General features: G+C 40.5%; 2 protein-coding genes across 2 annotated transcripts; both read right to left on the minus strand.

Annotated features, from left to right (window-relative positions):
- Positions 1-12,094: 12,094 nt before the first annotated feature.
- On the minus strand, positions 12,095-14,365 carry LOC311132336 (gamma-crystallin M2-like; the record flags this gene model as incomplete). Its single annotated transcript, XM_084165582.1, has 3 exons — positions 12,095-12,379; positions 12,520-12,762; positions 14,336-14,365. 3 exons carry the CDS (start codon positions 14,363-14,365, stop codon positions 12,095-12,097), a joined length of 558 nt encoding a protein of 185 aa, XP_084021708.1.
- Positions 14,366-17,051: 2,686 nt separating this feature from the next.
- Positions 17,052-20,527, minus strand: LOC311132346 (gap junction delta-3 protein-like). Its single transcript, XM_084165591.1, has 3 exons — positions 20,168-20,527; positions 19,925-20,008; positions 17,052-19,762 (listed from the first exon to the last, which is right to left on the minus strand). Exon 3 carries the CDS (start codon positions 19,492-19,494, stop codon positions 18,598-18,600), a length of 897 nt encoding a protein of 298 aa, XP_084021717.1. The 5' UTR covers positions 19,495-19,762; positions 19,925-20,008; positions 20,168-20,527; the 3' UTR covers positions 17,052-18,597.
- Positions 20,528-26,659: the final 6,132 nt, after the last annotated feature.

Below are 26,659 nucleotides of genomic sequence, written 5' to 3' on the forward strand. Positions count from 1 at the left end.
ATCATGTCACCAGCATACAAATAATACCCTCAATATTTATTGGATATTTGCATCAAGCTCATCACCACTCACTTAACCATGCAACCATGTGAAGTTCTGCCTAACTTATTCCATCTGCCTAATAAAGTCTTTATGCTTTTTCCACGTCCCACGTCGTGGTGGGAGGACAACACAACATATCATTGCGTGACTCCAAGTTTACTTCGACATGATGGTCATTACATCATTATTAGCACATAAAAGCGTTTCCATCGCAATTGTCGCATAATCTATTTCAACAACAAAATAATATCTACCCTTGTCTAGCGTATTTTGTTTTGTTGACATTTGCCATTTCCATCCATGCGTTAGGTAATACATCCACAAAAATGTTTGGATGTAAACATGATTTCTAAAAGAGAGAGAGGTGACAGCATTCCCTCCCCCATATGCCTCCCTAGGCACAACTACGACAACATAACCAACATAAACGGGTCACAACTCCTGCAGCTCTGTCGCACGCTGGGTATGTACATAGTCAATGGTAGGCTTTGAGGGGAATCCTATGGTAGGTACACCTATAGCTCATCTCTTGGCAGTTTTACTGACCTCAACCCAGAGTCTTTCAGAGCGTTCACAGTCAGCCCACTGACACCCTTATCAGACCACAGCAAAATCACAGTCTACATCAAAGCATCAAAGCCAAAGGAACTGAATAATATTAAGAAATGCTATAGATGGAAGGAAAGTAGTGTCGAAACCTACCAAAAAACAATTAGGCAACAACAAATAAATCCCTTTTAGACAACTTCCTGGACAAAACGTTCCACTGTAATAGTGAAGGTGTAAACTTGGCAGCAGAAAACCTAAACAGTATATTTGACCTCTCATCTTCCCTATCAAATCTAAAAATCTCTAACAGAAAACTGAAGAAAAGTAACAACAGTGACAAATGGTTTGAGGAAGAATGCAGAAACCTAAGAAAGAAATTGAGAAACCTATCCAACCAAAAACCTAGAGACCCAGAAAACCTGAGCCTACGCCTTCACTATGGTGAATCACTAAAACAATACAGAAATACACTACGGAAAAAGAAGGAACAGCATGTCAGAAATCAGCTCAATGTAATTGAAGAATCCATAGACTCTAACCACTTCTGGGAAAATTGGAAAACACTAAACAAACAACACGAAGAGCTATCTATCCAAAACGGAGATGAATGGGTAAACCACTTCTCCAATCTTTTTGGCCCTAAAACAAAGAACAAACAGCAAAAAAATATACATGATCAAATGCAAATCTTAGAATAAACTATTAAAGACTACCAGAACCCACTGGATTCTCCAATTACATTGAATGAACTACAGGACAAAATACAAACCCTCCAACCCAAAAAGGCCTGTAGTGTTGATGGTATCCTCAATGAAATGATAAAATATACAGACCACAAATTCCAATTGGCTATACTTAAACTCTTTAACATGATTCTTAGCTCTGGCATCTTCCCCAATATTTGGAACCAAGGACTGATCGCCCCAATCCACAAAAGTGGAGACAAATTTGACCTCAATAACTACCGTGGGATATGTGAAAACAGCAACCTTGGGAAAATCCTCTGCATTATCATTAACAGCAGACTAGTTCATTTCCTCAGTGAAAACAATGTACTGAGCAAATGTCAAATTGGCTTTTTTCCTAATTACCGTACGACAGACCACGTATTCACCCTGCACACCCTAATTGACAAACAAACCAACCAAAACAAAGGCAAAGTCTTCTCGTGCTTTGTTGATTTCAAAAAAGCTTTTGACTCAATTTGGCATGAGGTTCTGCTATACAAATTGATGGAAAGTGGGGTTGGGGGGAAAACATACGACATTATAAAATCCATGTACACAAACAACAAGTGTGCGGTTAAAATTGGCAAAAACACACACATTTCTTTCCACAGGGCCGTGGGGTGAGACAGGGATGCAGTTCAAGCCCCACCCTCTTCAACATATATATCAATGAATTGGCAAGGGCACTAGAACAGTCTGCAGCACCCGGCCTCAACCTACTAGAATCTGAAGTCAAATGTCTACTGTTTTCTGATGATCTGGTGCTTCTGTCACCAACCAAGGAGGGTCTACAGCAGCACCTAGATCTTCTGCACAGATTCAGTCAGACCTGGGCCCTGACAGTAAATCTCAGTAAGACTAACTGTAAGTCGCTCTGGATAAGAGCGTCTGCTAAATGAATAAAATGTAAATGTAAGACAAAAATAATGGTGTTCCAAAAAAGGTCCAGTTGCCAGGACCACAAATACAAATTCCATCTAGACACCGTTGCCCTAGAGCACACAAAAAACTAAACATACCTCGGCCTAAACATCAGCACCACAGGTAACTTCCACAAAGCTGTGAACGATCTGAGAGACAAGGCAAGAAGGGCCTTCTATGCCATCAAAAGGAACATAAAATTCGACATACCAATTAGGATCTGGCTAAAACTACTTGAATCAGTTATAGAACCCATTGCCTTTTATGGTTGTGAGGTCTGGGGTCTGCTCACTAACCAAGAATTCACAAAATGGGGCAAACACCAAATTGAGACCCTGCATGCAGAATTCTGCAAAAATATCCTCTGTGTACAACAAAAAACACCAAATAATGCATGCAGAGCAGAATTAGGCCGATACCCGCTAATTATCAAAATCCAGAAAAGAGCCATTAATTTCTATAACCACTTAAAAGGAAGCGATTCCCAAACCTTCCATAACAAAGCCATCACCTACAGAGAGATGAACTTGGAGAAGAGTCCCCTACATAAGCTGGTCCTGGGGCTCTGTTCACAAACACAAACAGACCCCACAGAGCCCCAGGACAACAACAACAACACAATTAGACCCAACCAAATCATGAGAAAACAAAAAGAGAAGTACTTGACACATTGGAAAGAATTAACAAAAAAACAGAGCAAACTAGAATTACATATTTCCCTCAGATTACAGAGATCCACAAAGAATTAAAAAACAAACCCAATTTTGATAAACTCCTTCTACTGGGTAAAAACCACAGTGTGCCATTACAGCAGCAATATTTGTGACCTGTTGCCACAAGAAAAGGGCAACCAGTGAAGAACAAACACCATTGTAAATACAACCCATATTTATGTTTATTTATTTTCCCATTCGTACTTTAACTATTTGCACATTGTTACAACACTGTATATATACATAATATGACATTTGAAATGACTTTATTCTTTTGGAACTTCTGAGTGTAATGTTTACTGTTAATATTTATTGTTTATTTCACTTTTGTTTACTATCTACTTCACTTGCTTTGGCAATATTAACATATGTTTCCCATGACAAAAAAGCCCTTAAATTGAGTTGAATTGAATTGAATTGAGAGAGAGAGATGGGATGTGATGGGTGAAAAATAGCAGTACCACTTTTACACAGTAGCAACCCTGAGGTTCTGATAAAAGAGGAAAGGAGAGAAGGAGAAACGGAGGGAGGGGATACATCAGAGATGTGTGATGTGCAGTGACCCGTGTTCTCTAGCAACGCCATAGACTGAGGAGTACTCTCCAGTGAGATGAACCAGATAGAGGTACCCCGGGCTCTATGGCTGGGGTCAGAGGCCAGAGGGGCTACCACAGTAGAATTAAAGGGACTTTGACTGTTCTAGTCATTGTATTTCTATGGTAGGCACTAAGCTAGGTGTTACATAGGTTACATTCATTAGACCATTATATCTACCCTACACACACTGTATGGTACACTCACATGCATGTTAACTTGTAAGGTTACTGAAGTCACATTAACTGTGGAATACTCAACCATGCACATCACTGAATAGTACATATTCACATCCTGCGTTTTTGTAAGCTAATATCAGTACTGGACAGAATATACAGGAAGAGATGCCGAGAAATCAGTTGGCTGGTTGTCAACCACATGGAGCTGTCAGTGTACTGCGACAGTCCTGAACCCCATCCTAGAGGGAGGCAGAGGGGGCTACAGGTGTTGACTGGGGGATCCCTGAGATGTCTGGCCAGGGAAGAAAAGGCCCTGGGAGAGGGGTAAATATGCTACCTCTCTTTCCTCTCCTCTCTTCCTAATCTACAGAGGGAATCACTCAAACAGCCGACCTACATTCAACTTCAGACAGAAACACATACAGGAGCCTCCCAGGATTCACAGAGAGCGCGCGAGAGAGAGAGAGAGAGAGAGAGAGAGAGAGAGAGAGAGAGAGAGAGAGAGAGAGATCGAGAGAGAGAGTGGTGAAAACTTTGGGCCGATAATCCTCCTTTCCTCTCTCTTTTCCTCTCCTCCAGTGAGCGGTTATATAAAAGACATCTATAATTCTGTTCTATGAAACATCAAAGCCTTGCACCACCGCCTTACAATCTGCATATACTGTATGCTGTGTCCAGGGAAAAGATAGAGGGAGCTGAGAGGGAGGAGGTTTGAGCTAGAAATACTTCTTGGGGAGATTTAGAACGTTGGGAGATTTAAACTGTTTTACAACATGAATCATTTGAGGAATAATCACAAGGAACTGACAATGTAGGCCAACATGTCGGAATCGACAGGATCAAAGAATAATATTGATATACAGTTGAAGTCGGAAGTTTACATACACTTAGGTTGGAGTCATTAAAACTCGTCTTTCAACCACTCCACAAATGTCTTGTTAACAAACTATAGTTTTGGCAAGTCGGATAGGATATCTACTTTGTGCATGACACAAGTAATTTTTCCAACAATTGTTTACAGACAGATTATTTCACTTATAATTCACTGTATCACAATTCCAGTGGGTCAGAAGTTTACATACACTAAGTTGACTGTGCCTTTAAACAGCTTGGAAAATTCCAGAAAATGATGTCATGGCTTTAGAAGCTTCTGATAGGCTAATTGACACCATTTGAGTCAATTGGAGGTATACCTGTGGATGTATTTCAAGGCCTACCTTCAAACTTGCTTGACATCATGGGAAAATCAAAAGAAATCAGCCAAGACCTCAGAAAAAAAATTGTAGACCTCCACAAGTCTGGTTCATCCCTGGAGCTATTTACAAATGCCTGAAGGTACCATGTTTATCTGTACAAACAATAGTACGCAAGTATAAACACCATGGGACCACTCAGCCGTCATACCGCTCAGGAAGGAGATGCGTTCTGTCTCCTAGAGATGAACGTACTTTGGTGCGAAAAGTGCAAATCAATCCCAGAGCAACAGCAAAGGACCTTGTGAAGATGCTGGAGGAAACAGGTACAAAATTATCTATATCCACAGTAAAAAGAGTCCTATATCGACATAACCTGAAAGGCCGCTCAGCAAGGAAGAAGCCACTGCTCCAAAACCGCCATAAAAAAGCCAGACTACGGTTTGCAACTGCACATGGGGACAAAGATTGTACTTTTTGGAGAAATGTCCTCTGGTCTGATGAAACAAAAATAGATCTGTTTGGCCATAATGACCATTGTTATGTTTGGATGAAAAAGGAGGTGCCTTGCAAGCCGAAGAACACCATCCCAAAAGTGAAGCACGGGGGTGGCAGCATCATGCTGTGGGGGTGCTTTGCTGCAGGAGGGACTGGTGCACTTCACATAATAGAAGGCATCATGAGGAAGGAAAATTAGGTGGATATATTGAAGCAACATCTCAAGACATCAGTCAGGAAGTTAAAGCTTGGTGACCCCAAGCATACTTCCAAAGTTGTGGCAAAATGGCTTAAGGACAACAATGTCAAGGTATTGGAGTGACCTCAATCCTATAGAAAATGTGTGGGCAGAACTGAAAAAGTGTGTGCGAGCAAGGAGGCCTACAAACTTGACTCAGTTACACCAGCTCTGTCAGGAGGAATGGGCCAAAATTCACCCAACTTATTGTGGGAAGCTTGTGAAAGGCTACCCGAAACATTTGACCCAAGTAAAAAAATGTAAAGGCAATACTACCAAATACTAATTGAGTGTATGTAAACTTCAGACCCACTGGGAATGTGATGAAAGAAATAAAAGCTAAAATAAATCATTCTCTCTTCTATTATTCTACATTTCACATTCTTAAAATAAAGTGGGGATCCTAACTGACCTAAGACAGGGAATTTCTACTAGGGATTAAATGTCAGGAATTGTGAAAAACTGTGTTTAAATGTATTTGGCTAAGGTGTATGTAAACTTCCGACTTCAACTGTATCTGTGCACAGGATATTATGCATTATATTATAAGGGATTAACATAAGGATTAACATAAGGGTTTAGCATGTTTTAAAACTGTGTTAGAAAACAGTACCTTGGGTAGAATGATTATTCGCTAAGTATGTCACAACCACAATTTTCATTCCCTGTGTCTAAGTAGCAAATCAAATCAAATCAAACTTTATTTAAAGTGCATTTGAAATTGCAATTCACTTTACATTAAACAATAAAAGGAAAAAAGTCAAAGGAAGCAGTAAAAAGTATGAATAAAAGAACATAAAACACAGAGGATGTCTAAAACAATCACTGATTAAAGAACAGGCTATACAGGTGAGGTTTTAAACGTGATTTAAAAACCTCAATAGTGTCTGCCCCTCTTACCTGACAGCTCAGAGAGGTATGATTTGAACCAGTTAAGAACCTGTCCTCGTAGAACAACCAAGTCTTCCAACCTCCTAATAAGAATAGCAGTAGGTCATCCACTACCTTGACAAGCGCAGTCTCAGTGCTGTGAAATGGTCTAAAACCGGATTGGTAGGTTTCAAAGATACTGTTTGAATTTTTAAATGATGTAAGCTGCTGGGCTACTGTCTTCTCTAGTATCTGACGCAGAAAAAAGGTTTTGAAAAAGCTTCTACAATGATCCTACTTTTTCTTTGGTCAGTTTTGAAACAAATGGGACTTGGCTCCAATTTCATTAATATGATTAAAATACTATATGCCAATCCCTCAGCCATAGTAATAACAGGCAATACCTGCTCTGCTCCGTTCAGAATAAGTAGAAGGCCAGGTGACCCCATCTCACCTCTGCTATTTTTATTGTCTATAGAGCCCCTGGTCCAGGCAATTTGACAATTAAAAGTATTTACACCAATATCTCTCAGTTCTACAGATCACATTTACATTTTAGTCATTTAGCAGACACGCTTATCCAGAGTGACTTACAGTAGTGAGTGCATACATTTTCATACTTTTTTTGCACTGGTCCCCCACGGGAATCAAACCCACAACCCTGGCGTTGCAAGCACCATGCTCTACCAACTGAACTGCACAGGACAACACATAATCTTATTATATGCTGACAATATCTTACTTTATCTAGACAATGTATTTCAATCTCTCCCAAACGCTTTGAAGATCATAGACAAATTCAGCTCCATCTCAAGTTATAAAATAAATCTAACCAGATCTGTCCTACTCCCCCTCAAGAACTTGACAGAGGACCCCATCTCTAATTATGGAATCCCAATAATTTCTCATTTTAAATATTTAGGAATAGATATATTTCCTTCTTTAGATAAAACCATTGCCAAAAACTTAAACAGAATGCTCAAATCAATTCATCCAGACCGCAGCAGATGTACTAACATCCCAGTTTCTAGAATTTACATTATTAAAATGAATATATTGCCTTGGTTGAATTTAATGAGTTCAATGCTTCCTATGTTTCCCCCTTCTGGCTATTGGGATAAAATCCACAGTGCATTTTCAAAATGTATATCGAAAGGTAAGAGATCCCAGATTAAATTAACACATTTACAAGGAGGGAAAGACTCTGGAGGGCTATCTGTTCCAAACTTCAAATTGTATTTCCAAGCACTAACATTTTGCCCAATTATAAATTGCCACTCCCTGGCTGAGAATAGAGAGAACTATGATGACTCCCATTGCCCTGGAAGAAGTGGTGTTCATTGACCTATGTCTTTAAAAATGTAAACTACGATTTGGCCCTATTATTGCTCAAACTTTTTATATTTGGCACAACATTTTAAAACTATGCAACTGGAAACTAAATGGCATGCCCAGCCTCCAATATTTAACAACAATGCCTTGCGATTGGGAGGATGGCCTTTCACATTGCCCCAATGGTCCAAATGCGGTATCCGTAATCCATACCCTTAGTGATATCATGGATAGTAATTGTGTGAGGACATTGCAAGATCTGAAATAAGCATTTATATTACCAAGTAACTATTTTTTTCTTTATCTCCAACTTAGGTTAGCCCCGCTGACCTATGGAGTTCCATGGGAAACCCAGCTGTCAAACCATCCAATGATGGCATTTGTAGATTAACATATTATCTGGTCTCCCGAAAGGACTAATCTCTGTAATATACACTGCTCAAAAAAATAAAGGGAACACTTAAACAACACAATGTAACTCCAAGTCAATCACACTTCTGTGAAATCAAACTGTCCACTTAGGAAGCAACACTGATTGACAATACATGTCACATGCTGTTGTGCAAATGGAATAGACAACAGGTGGAAATTATAGGCAATTAGCAAGACACCCCCAATAAAGGACTGGTTTGCAGGTGGTGACCACAGACCACTTCTCAGTTCCTATGCTTCCTGGCTGATGTTTTGGTCACTTTTGAATGCTGGCGGTGCTTTCACTCTAGTGGTAGCATGAGACCGAGTCTATAACCCACACAAGTGGCTCAGGTAGTGCAGCTCATCCAGGATGGCACATCAATGCGAGCTGTGGCAAGAAGGTTTGCTGTGTCTGTCAGCGTAGTGTCCAGAGCATGGAGGCGCTACCAGGAGACAGGCCAGTACATCAGGAGACGTGGAGGAGGCCGTAGGAGGGCAACAACCCAGCAGCAGGACTGCTACCTCCGCCTTTGTGCAAGGAGGAGCAGGAGGAGCACTGCCAGAGCCCTGCAAAATGACCTCCAGCAGGCCACAAATGTGCATGTGTCTGCTCAAACGGTCAGAAACAGACTCCATGAGGGTGGTATGAGGGCCCGACGTCCACAGGTGGGGGTTGTGCTTACAGCCTAACACCGTGCAGGACGTTTGGCATTTGCCAGAGAACACCAAGATTGGCAAATTCGCCACTGGCGCCCTGTGCTCTTCACAGATGAAAGCAGGTTCACACTGAGCACATGTGACAGACGTGACAGAGTCTGGAGACGCCGTGGAGAACGTTCTGCTGCCTGCAACATCCTCCAGCATCCTCCTCCACCTTGGCGGTGGGTCAGTGGCATTTCTTTGGGGGGCCGCACAGCCCTCCATGTGCTCGCCAGAGGTAGCCTGACTGCCATTAGGTACCGAGATGAGATCCTCAGACCCCTTGTGAGACCATATGCTGGTGCGGTTGGCCCTGGGTTGCTCCTAATGCAAGACAATGCTAGACCTCATGTGGCTGGAGTGTGTCAGCAGTTCCTGCAAGAGGAAGGCATTGATGCTATGGACCGCCCGTTCCCCAGACCTGAATCCAATTGAGCACATCTGGGACATCATGTCTCGCTCCATCCACCAACGCCACGTTGCACCACAGACTGTCCAGGAGTTGGCGGATGCTTTAGTCCAGGTCTGGGAGGAGATCCCTCAGGAGACCATCCGCCACCTCATCAGGAGCATGCCCAGGCGTTGTAGGGAGGTCATACAGGCACGTGGAGGCCACACACACTACTGAGCCCCATTTTGACTTGTTTTAAGGACATTACATCAAAGTTGGATCAGCCTGTAGTGTGGTTTTCCACTTTAATTTTGAGGGTGACTCCAAATCCAGACCTCCATGGGTTGATAAATTTGATTTCCATTAATAATTTATGTGTGATTTTGTTGTCAGCACATTCAACTATGTAAAGAAAAAAGTATTTAATAAGATTATTTCATTCATTCAGATCTAGGATGTGTTATTTTAGTGTTCCCTTTATTTTTTTGAGCAGTGTATTAACAACTATTGGAAAGTTCACACTCTGAGCTAGCCATTAAACAAGTATGGCCCACAGATTTAAATGTAACTGAATCATACTTTAACTGGACCAGAATATGGAAAAACATGACCTTGGCATCCTGTAATCCAAACCATCAATTCATTAATTTCAAGCTTGTTCACAGACTTTATCTAACACCCAAGAAACGTTTTATAATGAAATTTGCCCCGACTTCCAATGTTCACTGTGTCCCCTAAATAAGGTAGACACATTCCTTCATATAATGTGAGAGTGCCCTGCAGTTACAGTGCCTTTCAAAAGTATTCATCCCCCTTGGCATTTTTCCTGTTTTGTTGCATTACAACCTGTAATTTAAATGGATTTTTATTTGGATTTCATGTAACGGACATACACAAAATAGTCCAAATTGGTGAAGTGAAATGAAAAAAATAACATGTTTCAAAAAATTCTACAAAATAAATAATGGAAAAGTGGTGCATGCATATGTATTCACCCCCTTTGCTATGAAGCCCCTAAATAAATCTGGTGCAACCAATTACCTTCAGAAGTCACATAATTAGTTAAATAAAGTCCACCTGTGTGCAATCTAAGTGTCACATGATCTCAGTATATATACACCTGTTCTGAAAGGCCCCAGAGTCTGTAACACCACTAAGCAAGGGGCAGCACCATGAAGACCAAGGAGCTCTCCAAACAGGTCAGGGACAAAGTTGTGGAGAAGTACAGATCAGGGTTGGGTTATAAAAAAATATCCGAAACTTTGAACATCCCACGGAGCACCATTAAATCCATTATTAAAAAATGGAAAGAATATGGCACCACAACAAACCTGCCAAGAGAGGGCCGCCCACCAAAACTCACGGACCAGGCAAGGAGGGCATTAATCAGAGAGGCAACAAAGACACCAAAGATAACCCTGAAGGAGCTGCAAAGATCCACAGCGGAGATTGGAGTATCTGTCCATAGGACCACTTTAAGCCATACACTCCACAGAGCTGGGCTTTACGGAAGAGTGGCCGGTGCTCTGACATGCACCGGTAAATGTGGGACCTTATATAGACAGGTGTGTGCCTTTCCAAATCATGTCTAATCAATTGAATGTACCACAGGTGGACTCCAATCAAGTTGTAGAAACATCTCAAGGATGATCCATGGAAACAGGATGCACCTGAGCTCAATTTCGAGTTTCATAGCAAAGGGTCTGAATACTTATGTGAATAAGGTATTTCAGTTTTTTATTTTTAATAAATGTGCAAAAATGTCTAAACTGTTTTTGCTTTGTCATAATGGAGTATTGTGTGTAGATTGATGAGGGGAAAAAACAATTTAATCAATTTTAGAATAAGGCTGTAACATAACAAAATGTGGAAAAAATCAAGGGGTCTGAATACTTTCCGAATGCACTGTATATGAATATATCTGAATTAATATGACTTCGAATGTTATACCTTTTACCTTCTGAAAGAAGGACAAAGGAAATAAAAAGTTGGTCACATAAAAATAAAAAAATGAAGGGGAGATTTCTTTGGGGGAGATCAGCCTATAGTTTTTTAGTTAATCTGGATCTAGTTTTTGTTTCAGGTGGTTCATTTTACAGCCAATTAGAAAGATTCAGGAACTATCCCTGATTGGAGAGATGTGTTTATAAGGCTGAGCATTGGTTGGCCTATTGACCAGCTTTGAGGGTATGGGGTCATGTTGGCAGGTGGTAGGCTTGGAGCGCATAATAAGTTTAACCATGTCATCATAAATCAGGGGTGTAAAACAGTCCAGAGTAGCTGTGGTCTCCTCATAATCCTGTAGGGTTTGTGGCATATTAGGGGTTGTGGCAATTCAGATTTTAACTCTAATTGTAGAAATTTTGTTTCTCAATGAGGGGCCAACAATGTGGTAAAATCCTGATTTGATGGAGAAAAAAAATGACATGTATATTTCTATAGAAAAAGTTATATATGTGTTATGATGAAGTCCTTATGTAGGTACTCTTCAAATAAAGGGTTATCCAAACGTTTTTTAACTCAATAAAGCGGTACAGCTAGTCATATTAGCAATGAACCACATATTGTATTATGTTAGCATAATTGGTCTCAGCTATATGATACAGGGAGCAGGTATGTGAACAAGAAATCAGTAGTTTCATTTTTTGTCACACATAAAAAGGGAGACATTAAATACATTTGTGAATAATTTTATTAAATGGCTTTTCTTGCTAAGCGTAGGCTACATCAAATTTAGTACCAGGAATCCATGATACGCCTCATGCTCATGAACCTCATACTGCTCATGCCTCCCATTCCCATGCTGAAGTTCCTGTACTCTCCAGGCCTCATGTACATCATCCTGCCTCTGAAGTGGGGCTGCTCGTACATCAGCCAGTGGCCTTCCATCACGTTGCAGGACTGGCAGTCGGACATGCGGTAATGATCCATGATGGAGTCACAGTCGTCTATCATCTCGTGCATCTGACCTCCGAAGTTCTCCCTCTCGTAGATCCTCATCCGGTAGTTTCCTCTGTGCTGTTAGGATAAAAGTACAGTTTTCATTGATCAGATACATTATTTATAAAATTGCTTAATATGAGAGTATAACCATTAATATATGTTTTAATTTCAATGACAAGATGTGACTATTTTAAGCAGAAATATTTTCAACCTACCATGGGGATCATGCGGCAGGACTTGATGCAGTCACTCATTCCAAAGTTGCGCATGTAGTCAGGGTAGTCGCCCCTCCTCATGAAGTACTGGTTTCCCATGTAGTTGTTGCGGTTGTAGACCATGAAGCAGCCGCTCTCAACCCTGCAGGAGTGACACCTGCTCAGGTAGGAGCTCATGTCAGTGCAGTCACTGCTGCACTCATAGGAACAACCCTGGAAGTTCCTGTCCTCATAGAAGATGATCTGAAAATAAAAAGGAATAATCTATATTAAATATAGCTGCGAGCAGCAATGAACGGGGTTCACATGATGACAGAAAGGACACAAGATCAGTTGGATAACAAAGCAAGCACTCTATCATGTAGGCATTATCTTCCTTTATGTGCAATCAGTGAAATCATGTTTATCTCTCAATACCACAAGAATGACACAAGTTAAGTTTGTTCTAGTGCTGTAGGTTGGTTATCTTTGAATGCAGCAGGTAATCATTCTTAAAGTCAATACTTAATGTTTTGAGTTTTTATACCAATTCTGGGGTCAATTTGACTAATGGTTTATGTTAAGATTTGTGAAATATTTTCAGCGTTAGTGTATTGGTATATTGGGGTCATCTTTTAATTCTGGGACTTTCTTTCGTTAAACTCATTAGAGATTAATTTGTTTGAATGAAGCAACTACTCATTCTCAAATTCATTAGAGGCTAATTCATTGAGTCTATATACCAAATCTGATGATTGCAGATGATTTTGTGCATTAGAGTTACATATGCAAAGAATGAGTTGTTAATAGTTTCCATGTTTTTTTTAAAATACCAAATTCAGTGTGGTTCATCATTGGGACATACATGATAACAATTACAAGTTTCAAGTTGATAGGCCTCTGTGGAGTGGATTTACATGGACACGTATATTTTGTAAAACTTTTATTTAACTAGGCAAGTCAGTTAAGAACAAATTCTTATTTACAATGACGGCCTACACCGGCCAAACCCGGACCAATTGTGCGTCGCCCTATGGGACTCCCAATCACAGCCGGTTGTGATACAGCCTGGAATCGAACCAGGGAGTCTGTAGTGACGCCTCAAACACTGAGATGCAGTGCCTTAGACCACTGCGCTACTCGGGAGCCCAGATGAATCAGATGGACATGTAAAAAACTCAGCCATCTTTTGACCAATCCCTTAGCTTTTCTCAAACTAAGATAAGACATGTACCATAGGCCTACATTGCAATTTGGTGTTATTTTGACTTATGGTTCATGACAATACGTTTTTCAAAGGTTTTCCAAAATGTCCAAGATTGAGGAAAATCTGTCCTGAAGGACCTTATGTGTCCTTGAGGCAAATTTGTTCAGCATGAGGAAAGACACCAACATACAAAGTTTCAAGTCTCTAGGTCAAACAGGGTGGAGGATATGAGGGTTTAAGTAAGACTGCTTATAACAGCGCCACCTATAGGGCAATCGGTGCCATTCTTTTTTACCGAGTTACTCGTGGCCTCTAGTTTCTGTGTGCCGAATTAGATTTTTTTTAAACCAATCTATGCTTGAGTTATTTGATGTAAAGGAAAATAAATCTAAAAATAACAATAGTTTTCACAGCTTTTCTGTGAATCCCTAATTAAACAATTGTATGAAACAAAAATGTGGGATGCTATTCAGTCACACTGGTAACCAGCAGCGTATTGGGATAAGTAAAACTATGATGTTGTAGCTTGTGGTGCTAGAACACTAGTCAGAGCCCTTTTGTATATAAATCTATGACAATTAATGTATATATTTTTTAAAAAAACATATAAGAAACCTTCCCAGTGCTTACCTTGCCCATGTTCATTCTGGTGTTGGACATGTTTGCTAACTGTGCTGCTGGTTGCTGCTCCTGAACTGACTTCCTACCTGGTTAAACCCTTTCTTTTATACCTGACCAAACATAAAAAAGAATCCCTAGCCCCATTGTTCAAACCCCTGACCCAGCAACATGCTACAGAGGCCTACTGAAGGGACTGAGGTGACGTCCACATTTCCAGGGACTGGACCCGTCAGTCTTTAGAAAGGCTGTTTCTCAATTGTCTATTTCTCAAACAAAGTAACATAAAGCCTTTTGAGAGTTTACAACAGCTAGTAGCAGCCTTGACATTGAAAGTTCTCTGTGCATTGTGCAATACTTTCCTAAGTTTTGTAAGCCTATTTGAAAGATGCCTTTTATAAAATATTGATAATACATGGCAATGTTATATTGTAAGCTCATTTTATTTAAGCAAAATACTAGAAGTCACACATATTTCCTTAAGAGTGAAATCCTGGGGTTAACCTGTTAGGTTAAACTATTTACTATTATTCATCTTTTGTACCGACATTCCTAACCAGTGAATACAGTGGCAGGTAGCCTAAAGGTTAGAGCGTTGGGCCAATAACTGAAACGTTGCTGGTTCAAATACCTGAGCCGACAAATCTGTTGATGTGCCCTTGAGCAAGGCACTTAATCTTAATTTGCTCCACGGGTGCGGTACTACTATGGCTGACCCTGTAAAACAACACATTTCACTGCACCTGTCCTGTGTGTGACAATAAAACATTTATTTAATACATAATCAAAAGTGAGTTACTTAACTAACCTTTGTTTTTCATAACCATGATACGAGATAAATTCTTACAAAATTTAAGAAATGTTATTTTGAATGTTTTAATATTTCAAATACATCAGCAATCCATTAATTTGTTAATTCCTCACAAAAACAAATTTGGTAACACTTATTTTTAAAGGAACCCTTAATTAATAAAGGGTTTCCAAAAGCAAAGTAGTTACTGTAAGTAGTTTACAACAACAAAATAAAGAGATTTAGCGGTACCTTCTTGTAAAGTGTGAACAGGAATTCATATTAGTATCTGTGTACAAATTATGGCACCACTTTATTTACTCTACTACTATGTTTTTCGAAAACATTTACAAAAGTTAAACGCTGAAATGTCTTGAGTCAATAAGTATTCAACCCCTTTGTTATGGCAAGCCTAAATAAGTTCAGGAGTAAAATGTGCTTAACAAGTCACATAATAAGTTCCATGGACTCTGTGTGCAATAATAGTGTTTAACATTATTTTTTTATGACTACCCCATCTCTGTACTCCACACATACAATTATCTGTAAGGTCCCTCAGTTGAACAGTGAATTTCAAACACCGCTTAGGGATTTCACCATGAGACCAATGGTGACTTTAAAACAGTTACAGAGTTAAATGGCTGTGACAGGAGAAAACAGAGGATGGATCAACAACATTATAGTTACTCCACAATACTAACCAAATTGACAGAGTGAAAAGAAGGAAGACTGTAAAGAATAAAAAATATTCGAAAACATGCATCCTGTTTTCAATAAGGCACTAAAGTAAAACTGCAACACATCTGGTAAAGCAATTAAATTTTGTCCTGAATACAAAGTGTTACGTTTGAGGCAAATCCAATACAACACATTACTGAGTACGACTCTCCATATATATATTTTTTGCCTCAGTCTGTTTTTCACCAGACACAGCAGGACAATGACCTAAAACACAAGGCCAAATCTACACTGGAGTTGCTTACCAAGAAGAAAGTGAATGTTCCTGAGTGGCCGAGTTACAGTTTTGACTTAAATCTACTTGAAAATCTATGGCAAGACCTGAAAATGGTTGTCTAGCAATGACCAACAACCAAGTTGATAGATCTTGAAGTATTTTGAAAAGAATAATGGGCAAATGTTGCACAACCCAGGTTTGGAAAGTTCTTAGAGACTAACAGCTGTAATCGCTGCCAAAGGTGCTTCCAGAAAGTATTGACTCTGGTGTGAATACTTATGAAAATGAGATATTTCTGTATTTCATTTTCAATAAATGAGTACAAAATTATATAAACATGTTTTTACTTTGTCATTATGGGGTATTGTGTGTAGATGGGTGAGAAAAATATATTTAATCCATTTGAATTCAGGCTGCAACACAACAAAATGTGCAATAATTCAAAGGGTATGAATACTTTCTGAAGGTCTGAAAACCCAGGCAGTTTGTGTCAGGTTCAGTGTAACTGCTGTTGAGTATAATTCTAATTTATCGTGGCTGCGTTAGACAGGCATGCCGAATACTGATCTTTGTTTCACTAATTGGTATTTTGACCAATCAGATCAGCTCTGAAAAATATCTGATGCGAAAAGATCTGATGTGATTGGTCAAAAGACCTATTAGTGAAAGAAATATAATAATTGGGACGCCTGTCTAAACGCAGCCTATGAGAAATGAGGCCAGGCCACATAGCTATGACTCTGCTGACCCCTATTGTTCCCTGATACACACAGCAGTTAACAAAAGACACTAGCTGAGTCCACAGAAACCAGCTACTGGTCAGGCCTAGCCTCTCAGCTTGATGAGTAAAGGAAAGGAAAGTTGTTTCCTTCTTGCATTCAAGTTGATTACATAGTCGTAATAACAAAGGTACATCTATGTTATTTTGAGAGTCCTACAAACTGTATCTATTTAAAATAAGACAAAGGTACACAAGACTGATTCTAAAACCTTTATTTCCATGTCACAAAAACAGCTTTGCATACCCTTGTGCATATTCATGCACACACGTGCACACTCACACACAATACATTTTTTATACTGTCAGTGAAAGATATTTCTCAGTCTCACAATACCGATGGTATCAGACAGTGTGCAACATTCTTAACTCACTCAATGGAAAACCTCGCATAGTACTATGTAGCTAGCTCTTTCCACAGGTGCAAAGGTTCAGTCGAGCAGTGATTAAATGATTACAATTATGTAACCATGGATCTCATATAGGTAATATTTGGCACGCTAGATTCATACAAACCACACATATCAAATTACAGTATATTAAATTCAAGTTATTTGATCTGTATTGCACCTCATTTTAACTCACTCTTGTTCTGCATAAAATTGATGAAGATTAATAAGACAGTGCTGTAACGCCAACAGCAGAATACTTTGGTATAATCCAGCACATTTGAATGCCATTGGAAAATATCACTGTCCATACAAAAGAATCCTGAAATACATTTGCTGGATGTACCATCAATCTAAACATGTAGGAAGGTCTTATTGAAAACCAAGGAGCCACGGTTATGACAGTGCCAAATACTGTACGCACTTCAGAGATTATTTGTGTCCATGCTCCAAATATCAGTCCCCCCTGTTGTTCATACATCCTGCTGAGTGTTGACCAATCGGTCTTGTTATGACTTCCTTACAGGTCTTGTCTCCAAGCAGTTCCTGTATGGAGTATTGACACAAACCTTTTCCGGCTACACTTTACATTAGAGAAAATAGTATTTCCTTTATGTTCATTTTAGGGGAATAACTTATGTCTAAATACCAACAACAACAAAAAACGGAATAAGTACTCCAAGTGCATGAAATTGCAAACCTGTTACGTACCCTAATAACATTACATCACTTTCCTTTCCTTTGTGTAAAGTAAGTAAGTAGCCTTGTCCAAGCCAGAATGGCCCACTGGGCAGGAGCCTATCGCCTGTATCTGTAGCGTGAGCGTGATGCAGTTTGAAGGACAAATACACCCCCTGGACAGGAACTAGCCTATCACAGGGCCTTCATTGGTGTAAATCCAATGCAAATAAGTTTAAGTGTGGGCCAATTTCCTTTCCTCTCATTTCCCCGTCTTGTAATCGAAAAGGGAAGAAGTTGTTACTGCAGTTACAGTTATTGTAGTAATACCAACAATGCATTAACTAGCTGTTGCCATTGGCGTCGGCTAATGGGGATCATAATAAATCAAATCAAAATGTACTCAAATCCACTGTCTGATTGAATATGACTTCTTTCAAATTAATCTAAATTACACAATGTGTCTTCAGTGTTTCCCAAAGGATTTTTTTCAGCAGTGGTGGCAAAGGTAGTGGGGGTGCATTTCTACTAGCGTTAGCGCAATGACATGCTAGCTGTTCCCATAGACTTCCAGTCATTGAGCCAACGACCATCCATTTAAAAGTGTGTCTCGGCAGAAACATATATTAAAACAAAAAAGTCCATCATCATTTTCTGTAGCAATGGCAACAATTTCCACATCTGCTAAATGAATATAGGAGAAACACTGGTCTTGCTGCCCTGGTATCCGATGCTCTTACGTCCAATGCTGGACACCTTCCTGCTGGCGCTGCCCCTCACAGGCCCTTCCTTCATTCTGACGCTACTACCCCCACCCTCGGACATGGTCCTTCCCCTCCTTTTCTGCTCCTCCCCCTCCTCCATCCCCCTCTCAGCCTCCTCCTGCTGCAGGTTCCGGAGGTTCTGACAGACGCATACCTGCTCCTCGGGCTGCTCCCTGGTGGGACGGAACCACTTCAATGAAGCGTAGAGGAGCTCTACGAAACTGGACAAGGCAGACACCACTCCCACTGCAAAGTAGAAACAGAGGAAGACTGTCTTCTCCATGGGGCGTGACACGAAGCAGTCCACTGTGTAGGGGCATGGGAAGCGGCTGCATGGGAACTGGGCCTCCACCCGGAAGCCGTACAGCCACCACTGACCTACCAGAAATCCCACTTCTGTCACCAAACGGAAGGCCACGTTTATAACATAGAGCTGTCGGAGGTGGCGCTCTTCCCTGGCGGCGTTTCTGCTCAGCTGGCTGAACCTTGGCTGGCTTAACCGCGTGGTCCTCTTGTTGTGGTGGTGCATGGCGTACATGAGGAAGATGAGGGACGGCGTGGAGATGAGGACAATGTGGAACACCCAGAAGCGGTACTGGGAGATGGGGAAGGCATCGTCGTAACACACCTGCTTGCAGCCCGGCTGCAGGGTGTTACAGGCAAACTCCCCCTGCTCGTCTTCGAACAGGTCACCAGCGACAGTGCCCAGGATTAGGATGCGGAAGACCAGCATGAGCAGCAGCCAGAAGCGGCCCAGCATGGGGGAGTGGACCTGGAGGGCATCGAAGAGGCCGCTGAGGAAGCTCCATTCACCCATGATGCGAGGACTCGGCCTGGGCTACTCCTCCTGGCTCTCTGGGGGTCTCTGGAGGTCTAGTGGAACTTATATTCAGTCCATTTTCAGAAATAGTTATCCCTCATGAGTTACTGGCACGGAGGTTTGTCATGTGTCAGCTTTCCAAGTCAAAATGCCAAGTCTGCTCAAAAGCCCTACCTTAAAGAAGTACTAAAATGGATTATAAAATCTGAACAGATTCATTTACAGATCAAAGGCTAATTCCATGGACATGTGTCCTTCACATGACCTGAAACAAGACAGATCAAATATTTGATTGTGTAACATGCAGAAACAAGTATTTAGTATTTTTTCAATACCAGCAGCTAGTTTGTATGTAACTTATAAAAATAGCTATTCCAATATATTCCCTCATCCACATTACATTTAATTAATTAACACAAGCAAATACCTGTAGGAGATGAGAGGTTGCTTCAACTCCTTTTTAGCTTAGGAAATCAACCAATTCAGTGAAAACCTCTGCTCCTCATGTGATCTTAAATGAGATTGAAAAACAGAGGTTTGGATTCGTTAAGAAGCACATAGGCAACACAACATAGGTATATTCTTGAATGTACTTAATATTACATACAAAACCATCCACACAAATAATTAACTTGCTCACATAGAGGTTAAACATACTGAGAGAACATACCAAACTTTTCATCCATATACATCGTAGATCGTCATAACAAGCCGATTCCTGTAAAAGGCTGGTAGAAGTACACTTTAGCCTCTGGTATACACGCTCTGGGTGCCTTGTTTAGGGGGAAGGTGCCTTCTTTGACTTGGTGCTTCAGCCTGAGGCAGCCTTGAATCAATTGGTAGCAATCAATGAGTCATCAAGATATTGTCAGTCAATAAAAAGGATAAAAGTTGAATCATTTGGAATTATATCGTCCATCTATTAAAGGTGCAATCACAAAAATTGGAGCCAACTTGTGTTGGTTCCCTCAGTGTGCTTCTCCTAGCAAGCCGACTATTACCACAGTCTAACTCCACATTAGACAGTGATAATGGTTGGCTTTTAATAGTTGGCTTGCTAGGGCGTCAACGGTGAAGGAAATTCCTGTCATGTCCTATCTGGAATATCAAAGTACACAAACATAATTAATGTTTACCCAAGAGTGCATACTCTTGATTGAAGACAGCTTTTTCTAATGGCAGGAAGAGTCAGCACTTCCCAATCGGCCAGGCCTGAGCAGTTCACAAGGGAGAACACAGGAACACCCAAGCATCAATAAACCACCAACTTGGTAAAAACTGGTTGAATCAACGTTGCTACCACGTAATCTCAACCCAAAAAAATGTAATGTGATGAAGTTGAATCAACGTGGAAAACTAATTGGGTTTGAAAAAAGTTATTAACATAAGGGAAATTCATATTTTTTCACCCAACTTTTAACCTTACTCCAATGACATGGTGAAATGTTTTGTTGATTTCACGTTGAATTCACGTTAGTTGACACCTCAACCAAATGTAAATCAAAACTAGACGTTGAACTGAAGTCTGTGCCCAGTGGGCACTGGTAGACCTACTGTTACAACAGCTGCCAGTGCTTTTGTATTGGAATTGGGTGGGCCGGCCAGTCCCTGACTTTGTTTTAGGTTTCAAATAGGCTACACCCCTTTCTTGCAGTCAAATGAAAAATTCGCCCTCTAGTGGCCTCATGGGTGGAATGTTATTAATATTTTTCATAATTTCATAATTAATCAACATTATTTCAAACAACCTGCTTAAAATCCGGTGTTTCTATGTCAAACGAATTGTTTTGTTATATTTCAATCTTCTGTGATATATATGAAGTGTAATATTGGGATGCAAACTCAAAATGGAACACATTTCAACTCTATATCTGACATAGTACAGGTGTCTTCTGTTTTTAAGCCCATAATCATGTGTGGGAGGTGTAAATTTAGTTTTCTGTCAGTATCAGCTGAAACTGTGGGCTGAGGTGAATTGTTTAATTGCTACTTGCCCTGTTACAGATTAGATTATTTAGTTACATTAACCGTGTTTGGTATCATAGCCTTCCATGTCGATATGCAGGTTGGCATTTATTGGGATGCTGCTCTGCAGTGGTCACGTGCTGGCCTAGCCACAGTCATAACATCTGATTTCAAACCCTAACTACACTGCTAACCTTATGCCTAACCCTAACCTTAAATTATGACCAAAAAGCAAATTTTTGTTTTCATGAATTTTTTACCATAAAGACAATTTTGACTTTGTGGCTGGCCCATCTAGCGGAAACCGCTCAGCTCTGCCTCCAGGACATCCCAATAAAAGTCAACCAGCTGTTGTTACTTGGCTGAAGTTGGGAGACAAATTCAGCTTGCAGAAGGTGACATTTCTCCAGAGCTGAAAACCTAGACAGATAAGAAAAAGTACAGAGCAGCCAACTTGGTAAATTAGAATAATGTGGTCATGCCATTCAAAAAGGGTTACCACTAAGTCTATTTTGATTTATCCATGATAGTATGAAAAATGTATACACTCACTAAGTCGCTCTGGATAAGAGCGTCTGCTAAATGACTAAAATGTAAAAATGTGAATGATAAAAATAGTATTCACCCCCAACAATCGATTACTAAATACTAAAAATACTTCAAAGAATTAAACAGGTTATAACCTCTGAAGACTACAGTGCCGATTTCAACCACTAGATTTACTGGTAATTACTGATAATGTAAGTCAGAAAACAAAAACTAGACAGTTATAGGACACTCGGAGGCTTCTCCGTCAAATAAACATGTCTCTGGCTCCATCCAGTGGTCAGCTGCGTCATTACAATCAATTTTGTCAGCTCGTTTCCACGTCATGTCAAAGAAGCGGTCCTTAGAAATGCTGCTCTCCTGGTCGACTCGCTCACAACACAGACACCCTTACCGAAAAAACAGGCTTCTGGCAAACAGTTGTGGCAAACCTTTGGCCAATTTGCCACAAGCTCATATTTTCACATGCAAATTAGTTTTGTGGCAAACTGTCGACTTGTGAACTTCTGGCAAACGTATATTTAAAAAATGTTTTAGTCATTTAGCAGACGCTCTTATCCAGAGCGACTTACAGTTAGTAAGTGCATACATTTTTTGTTCATTATTTTTTTTCATACTGGCCCCCCGTGGGAATCGAACCCACAACCCTGGCGTTGCAAGCGCCATGCTCTACCAACTGAGCTACACGGGGCCCCAACTTGTGATTAACATTCTACTGTTTGCTGCAAATTTGCTGCAAACTCAGTATGAAATGCAAATTAGATCAGGTTTTTGGTTACTATGTGTTAACATTTACATTTTGTATCTACATAAACCAAATCACATATAACTTTAAATGAGCTTGCTTTTCACAGAGAAAAGTAAACTAAAATTAGCTTGCTTTTCACAGAGAAAACTAAACTAAACATACTAAATGTACTAAATATACAAAACAACATGTGTTCAATGTCATAAATCCGATAGAACTTGAAATCATCAGCATACTAACGAAGAAAAGAGCAAAGACTGGATATTAGTTTATTTAATCCTGCCGGTAGAGTTGAAAATGTAATGGAAACACATTGAACGTTAGATTTTTATTCGGTACATGAAAACTTAAGCGAAAAATTACATTTAGTGTTTTATTTTTTTATATTTTATTTTCACCTTTATTTAACCAGGTAAACCAGTTGAGAATAAGTTCTCATTTACAACTGCGACCTGGCCAAGATAAAGCAAAGCAGTGCGATTAAAAACAACAACACAGAGTTACATATGGGGTAAAACAAAACAAAGTCAAAAATACAACAGAAATACATATATATACAGTGTGTGCAAATGTAGCAAGTTATGGAGGTAAGGCAATAAATAGGCTATAGTGCAAAATAATTACAATTAGTATTAACACTGGAATGATAGATGTGCAAGAGATGATGTGCAAATAGAGATACTGGGGTACAAATGAGCAAAATAAATAACAATATAGGGATGAGGTACCAGGCAGTGATGCAACCAGTCAGGATGCTCTCAATGGTGCAGCTGTAGAACCTTTTGAGGATCTGAGGACCCGTGCCAAATCTTTTCAGTCTCCTTAGGGGGAATAGGTTTTGTCGTGCCCTCTTCACGACTGTCTTGGTGTGCTTGGACCATGTTAGTTTGTTGGTGATGTAGACACCAAGGAACTTGAAGCTCTCAACCTGCTCCACTACAGCCCAGTCGATGAGAATGGGGGCATGCTCGGCCCTCTTCTTGTCCTGTAGTCCACAATCATCTCCTTTGTCTTGATCACATTGAGGGAGAGGTTGTTGTCCTGGCACCACACGGCCAGGTCTCTGACCTCCTCCCTATAGGCTGTCTCGTCGTTGTCGGTGATCAGGCCTACCACTGTTGTGTCATCGGCAAACTTAATGATGGTGTTGGAGTCGTGCCTGGCCATGCAGTCATGAGTGAACAGGGAGTACAGGAGGGGACTGAGCACGCACCCCTGAGGGGCCCCCATGTTGAGGATCAGCGTGGCGGATGTGTTGTTACCTACCCTTACCACCTGGGGGCGGCCCGTCAGGAAGTCCAGGATCCAGTTGAAGAGGGAGGTGTTTAGTCGCTTTGCCTGTTTGATGGTTCGTCAGAGGGCATAGCGGGACTTCTTATAAGCTTCCGGGTTAGAGTCCCGCTCCTTGAAAGCAGCAGCTCTACCCTTTAGCTCAGTGTGGATGTTTCCTGTAATCCATGGCTTCTGGTTGGGGTATGTACGTACAGTCACTGTGGGGACGATGTCATCGATGCACTTACTGATGAAGCCAGTGACTGATGTGGTGTACTCCTCAATGCCATCGGAAGAATTCTGGAACATATTCCAGTCTGTGCTAGCAAAACAGTCCTGTAGCTTAGCATCTGCTTCATCTGACCACTTTTTTATTGACCGAGTCACTGGTGCTTCCTGCTTTAGTTTTTGCTTGTAAGCAGGAATCAGGAGGATATAATTATGGTCAGATTTGCCAAATGGAGGGCGAGGGAGAGCTTTGTACGTGTCTCTGTGTGTGGAATAAAGGTGGTCTAGAGTTTTTGTCCCTCTGGTTGCACATTTAACATGCTGGTAGAAATGAGGTAAAATGGATTTACAGTGGCTTGCGAAAGTATTCACCCCTCTTGGCATTCTTCCTATTTTGTTGCCTTACAACCCAGAATTAAAATAGATTTTTGGGGGTTCGTATCATTTGATTTACACAACATGCCTACGACTTTGAAGATGCAAAATATTTTTTATTGTGAAACAAACAAGAAATAAGACAAAAAAACTGACAACTTGAGCGTGCATACAGTTGAAGTCGGAAGTTTACATTAGCCAAATACATTTAAATTCAGTTTTTCACAATTCCTGACTAGTAAAAATGTCTTGTCTTAGGTCAGTTAGGATCACCACTTTATTTTAAGAATGTGAAATGTCAGAATAATATTAGAGAGAATGATTTATTTCAGCTTTTATTTCTTTCATCACATTCCCAGTGGGTCAGAAGTTTACATACACTCAATTAGTATTTGGTAGCATTGCCTGCAAATTGTTTAACTTGGGTCAAAAGTTTCGGGTAGCCTTCCACAAGCTTCCCACAATATGTTGGGTGAATTTTGGCCCATTCCTCCTGACAGAGTTGGTGTAACTGAGTCAGGTTTGTAGGCCTCCTTGCTCGTACACGCTTTTTCAGTTCTGCCCACAAATTTTCTATAGGATTGAGGTCAAGGCTTTGTGACCACTCCAATATCTTGACTTTGTTGTCCTTAAGCCATTTTGCCACAACTTTGGAAGTATGCTTGGGGTCATTGTCCATTTGGAAGACCCATTTGCGACCAAGCTTTAACTTCCTGACTGATGCCTTGAGATGTTGCATCAATATATCCACATCATTTTCCTTCCTCATGATGCATTCTATTTTGTGAAGTGCACCAGTCCCTCCTGCAGCAAAGCACCCCCACAGCATGATGCTGCCACCCCCGTGCTTCACGGTTGGGATGGTGTTCTTCGGCTTGCAAGCGTTCCCCTTTTTCCTCCAAACATAACGATGGTCATTATGGCCAAACAGTTCTATTTTTGTTTCATCAGACCAGAGGACATTTCTCCAAAAAGTACAATCTTTGTCCCAATGTGCAGTTGCAAACCGTAGTCTGGCTTTTGTATGGTGGTTTTGGAGCAGTGGCTTCTTCCTTGCTGAGCGGCCTTTCAGGTTATGCCGATATAGGACTCGTTTTACTGTGGATATAGATACTTTTGTAGGTTTCCTCCAGCATCTTCACAAGGTCCTTTGCTGTTACTCTGGGATTGATTTGTACTTTTCGCACCAAAGTACGTTCATCTCTAGGACACAGAATACATCTCCTTCCTGAGCGGTATGCGTGGTCCCATGGTGTTTATACTTGCGTACTATTGTTTGTATAGATGAACATGGTACCTTAAGGCGTTTGGAAGTTGCTCTCAAGGATGAACCAGACTTGTGGAGGTCTACCATTTTTTTTCTGAGGTCTTGGCTGATTTCTTTTGATTTTCCCATGATGTCAAGCAAAGAGGCACTGAGTTTGAAGGTAGGCCTTGAAATACATCCACAGGTACACCTCCAATTGACTCAAATGATGTCAATTAGCCTATCAGAAGCTTCTAAAGCCATGACATCATTTTCTGGATTTCTCCAAGCTGTTTAAAGGCACAGTCAACTTAGTGTATGTAAACTTCTGACTCACTGGAATTGTGATACAGTGAATTATAAGTGAAATAATCTGTCTGTAAACAATTGTTGGAAAAATTACTTGTGTCATGCACAAAGTAGATGTCCTAACCGACAAACTATAGTTTGTTAACAAGAAATTTGTGGAGTGGTTGAAAAACAAGTTTAAATGACTCCAACCTAAGTGCATGTAAACTTCCGACTTCAACTGTAACTATTCACCCCCCCAAAGTCTATACTTTGTAGAGCCATCTTTTGCAGCAATTTCAGCTGCAAGTCTCTTGGGGTATGTCTGTATAAGCTTGGCACATCTAGCCACTGGGATTTCTGCCCATTCTTCAAGGCAAAACTGCTACAGCTCCTTCAAGTTGGATGGGTTCCGCTGGTGTACAGCAATGTTTAAGTCATACCACATATTCTCAATTGGATTGAGGTCTGGGATTTGACTAGGCCATTCCAAG

Source organism: Coregonus lavaretus (genome assembly GCF_964263955.1).
Source record: "Coregonus lavaretus genome assembly, chromosome: 1".
Lineage (NCBI taxonomy): Eukaryota > Metazoa > Chordata > Actinopteri > Salmoniformes > Salmonidae > Coregonus > Coregonus lavaretus.

What these genes read in the sequence shown, in the direction of transcription:
- LOC311132346 (XM_084165591.1), bottom strand. Translation starts at nt 19,494, where the DNA reads ATGGGTGAATGGAGCTTCCTCAGCGGCCTCTTCGATGCCCTCCAGGTC.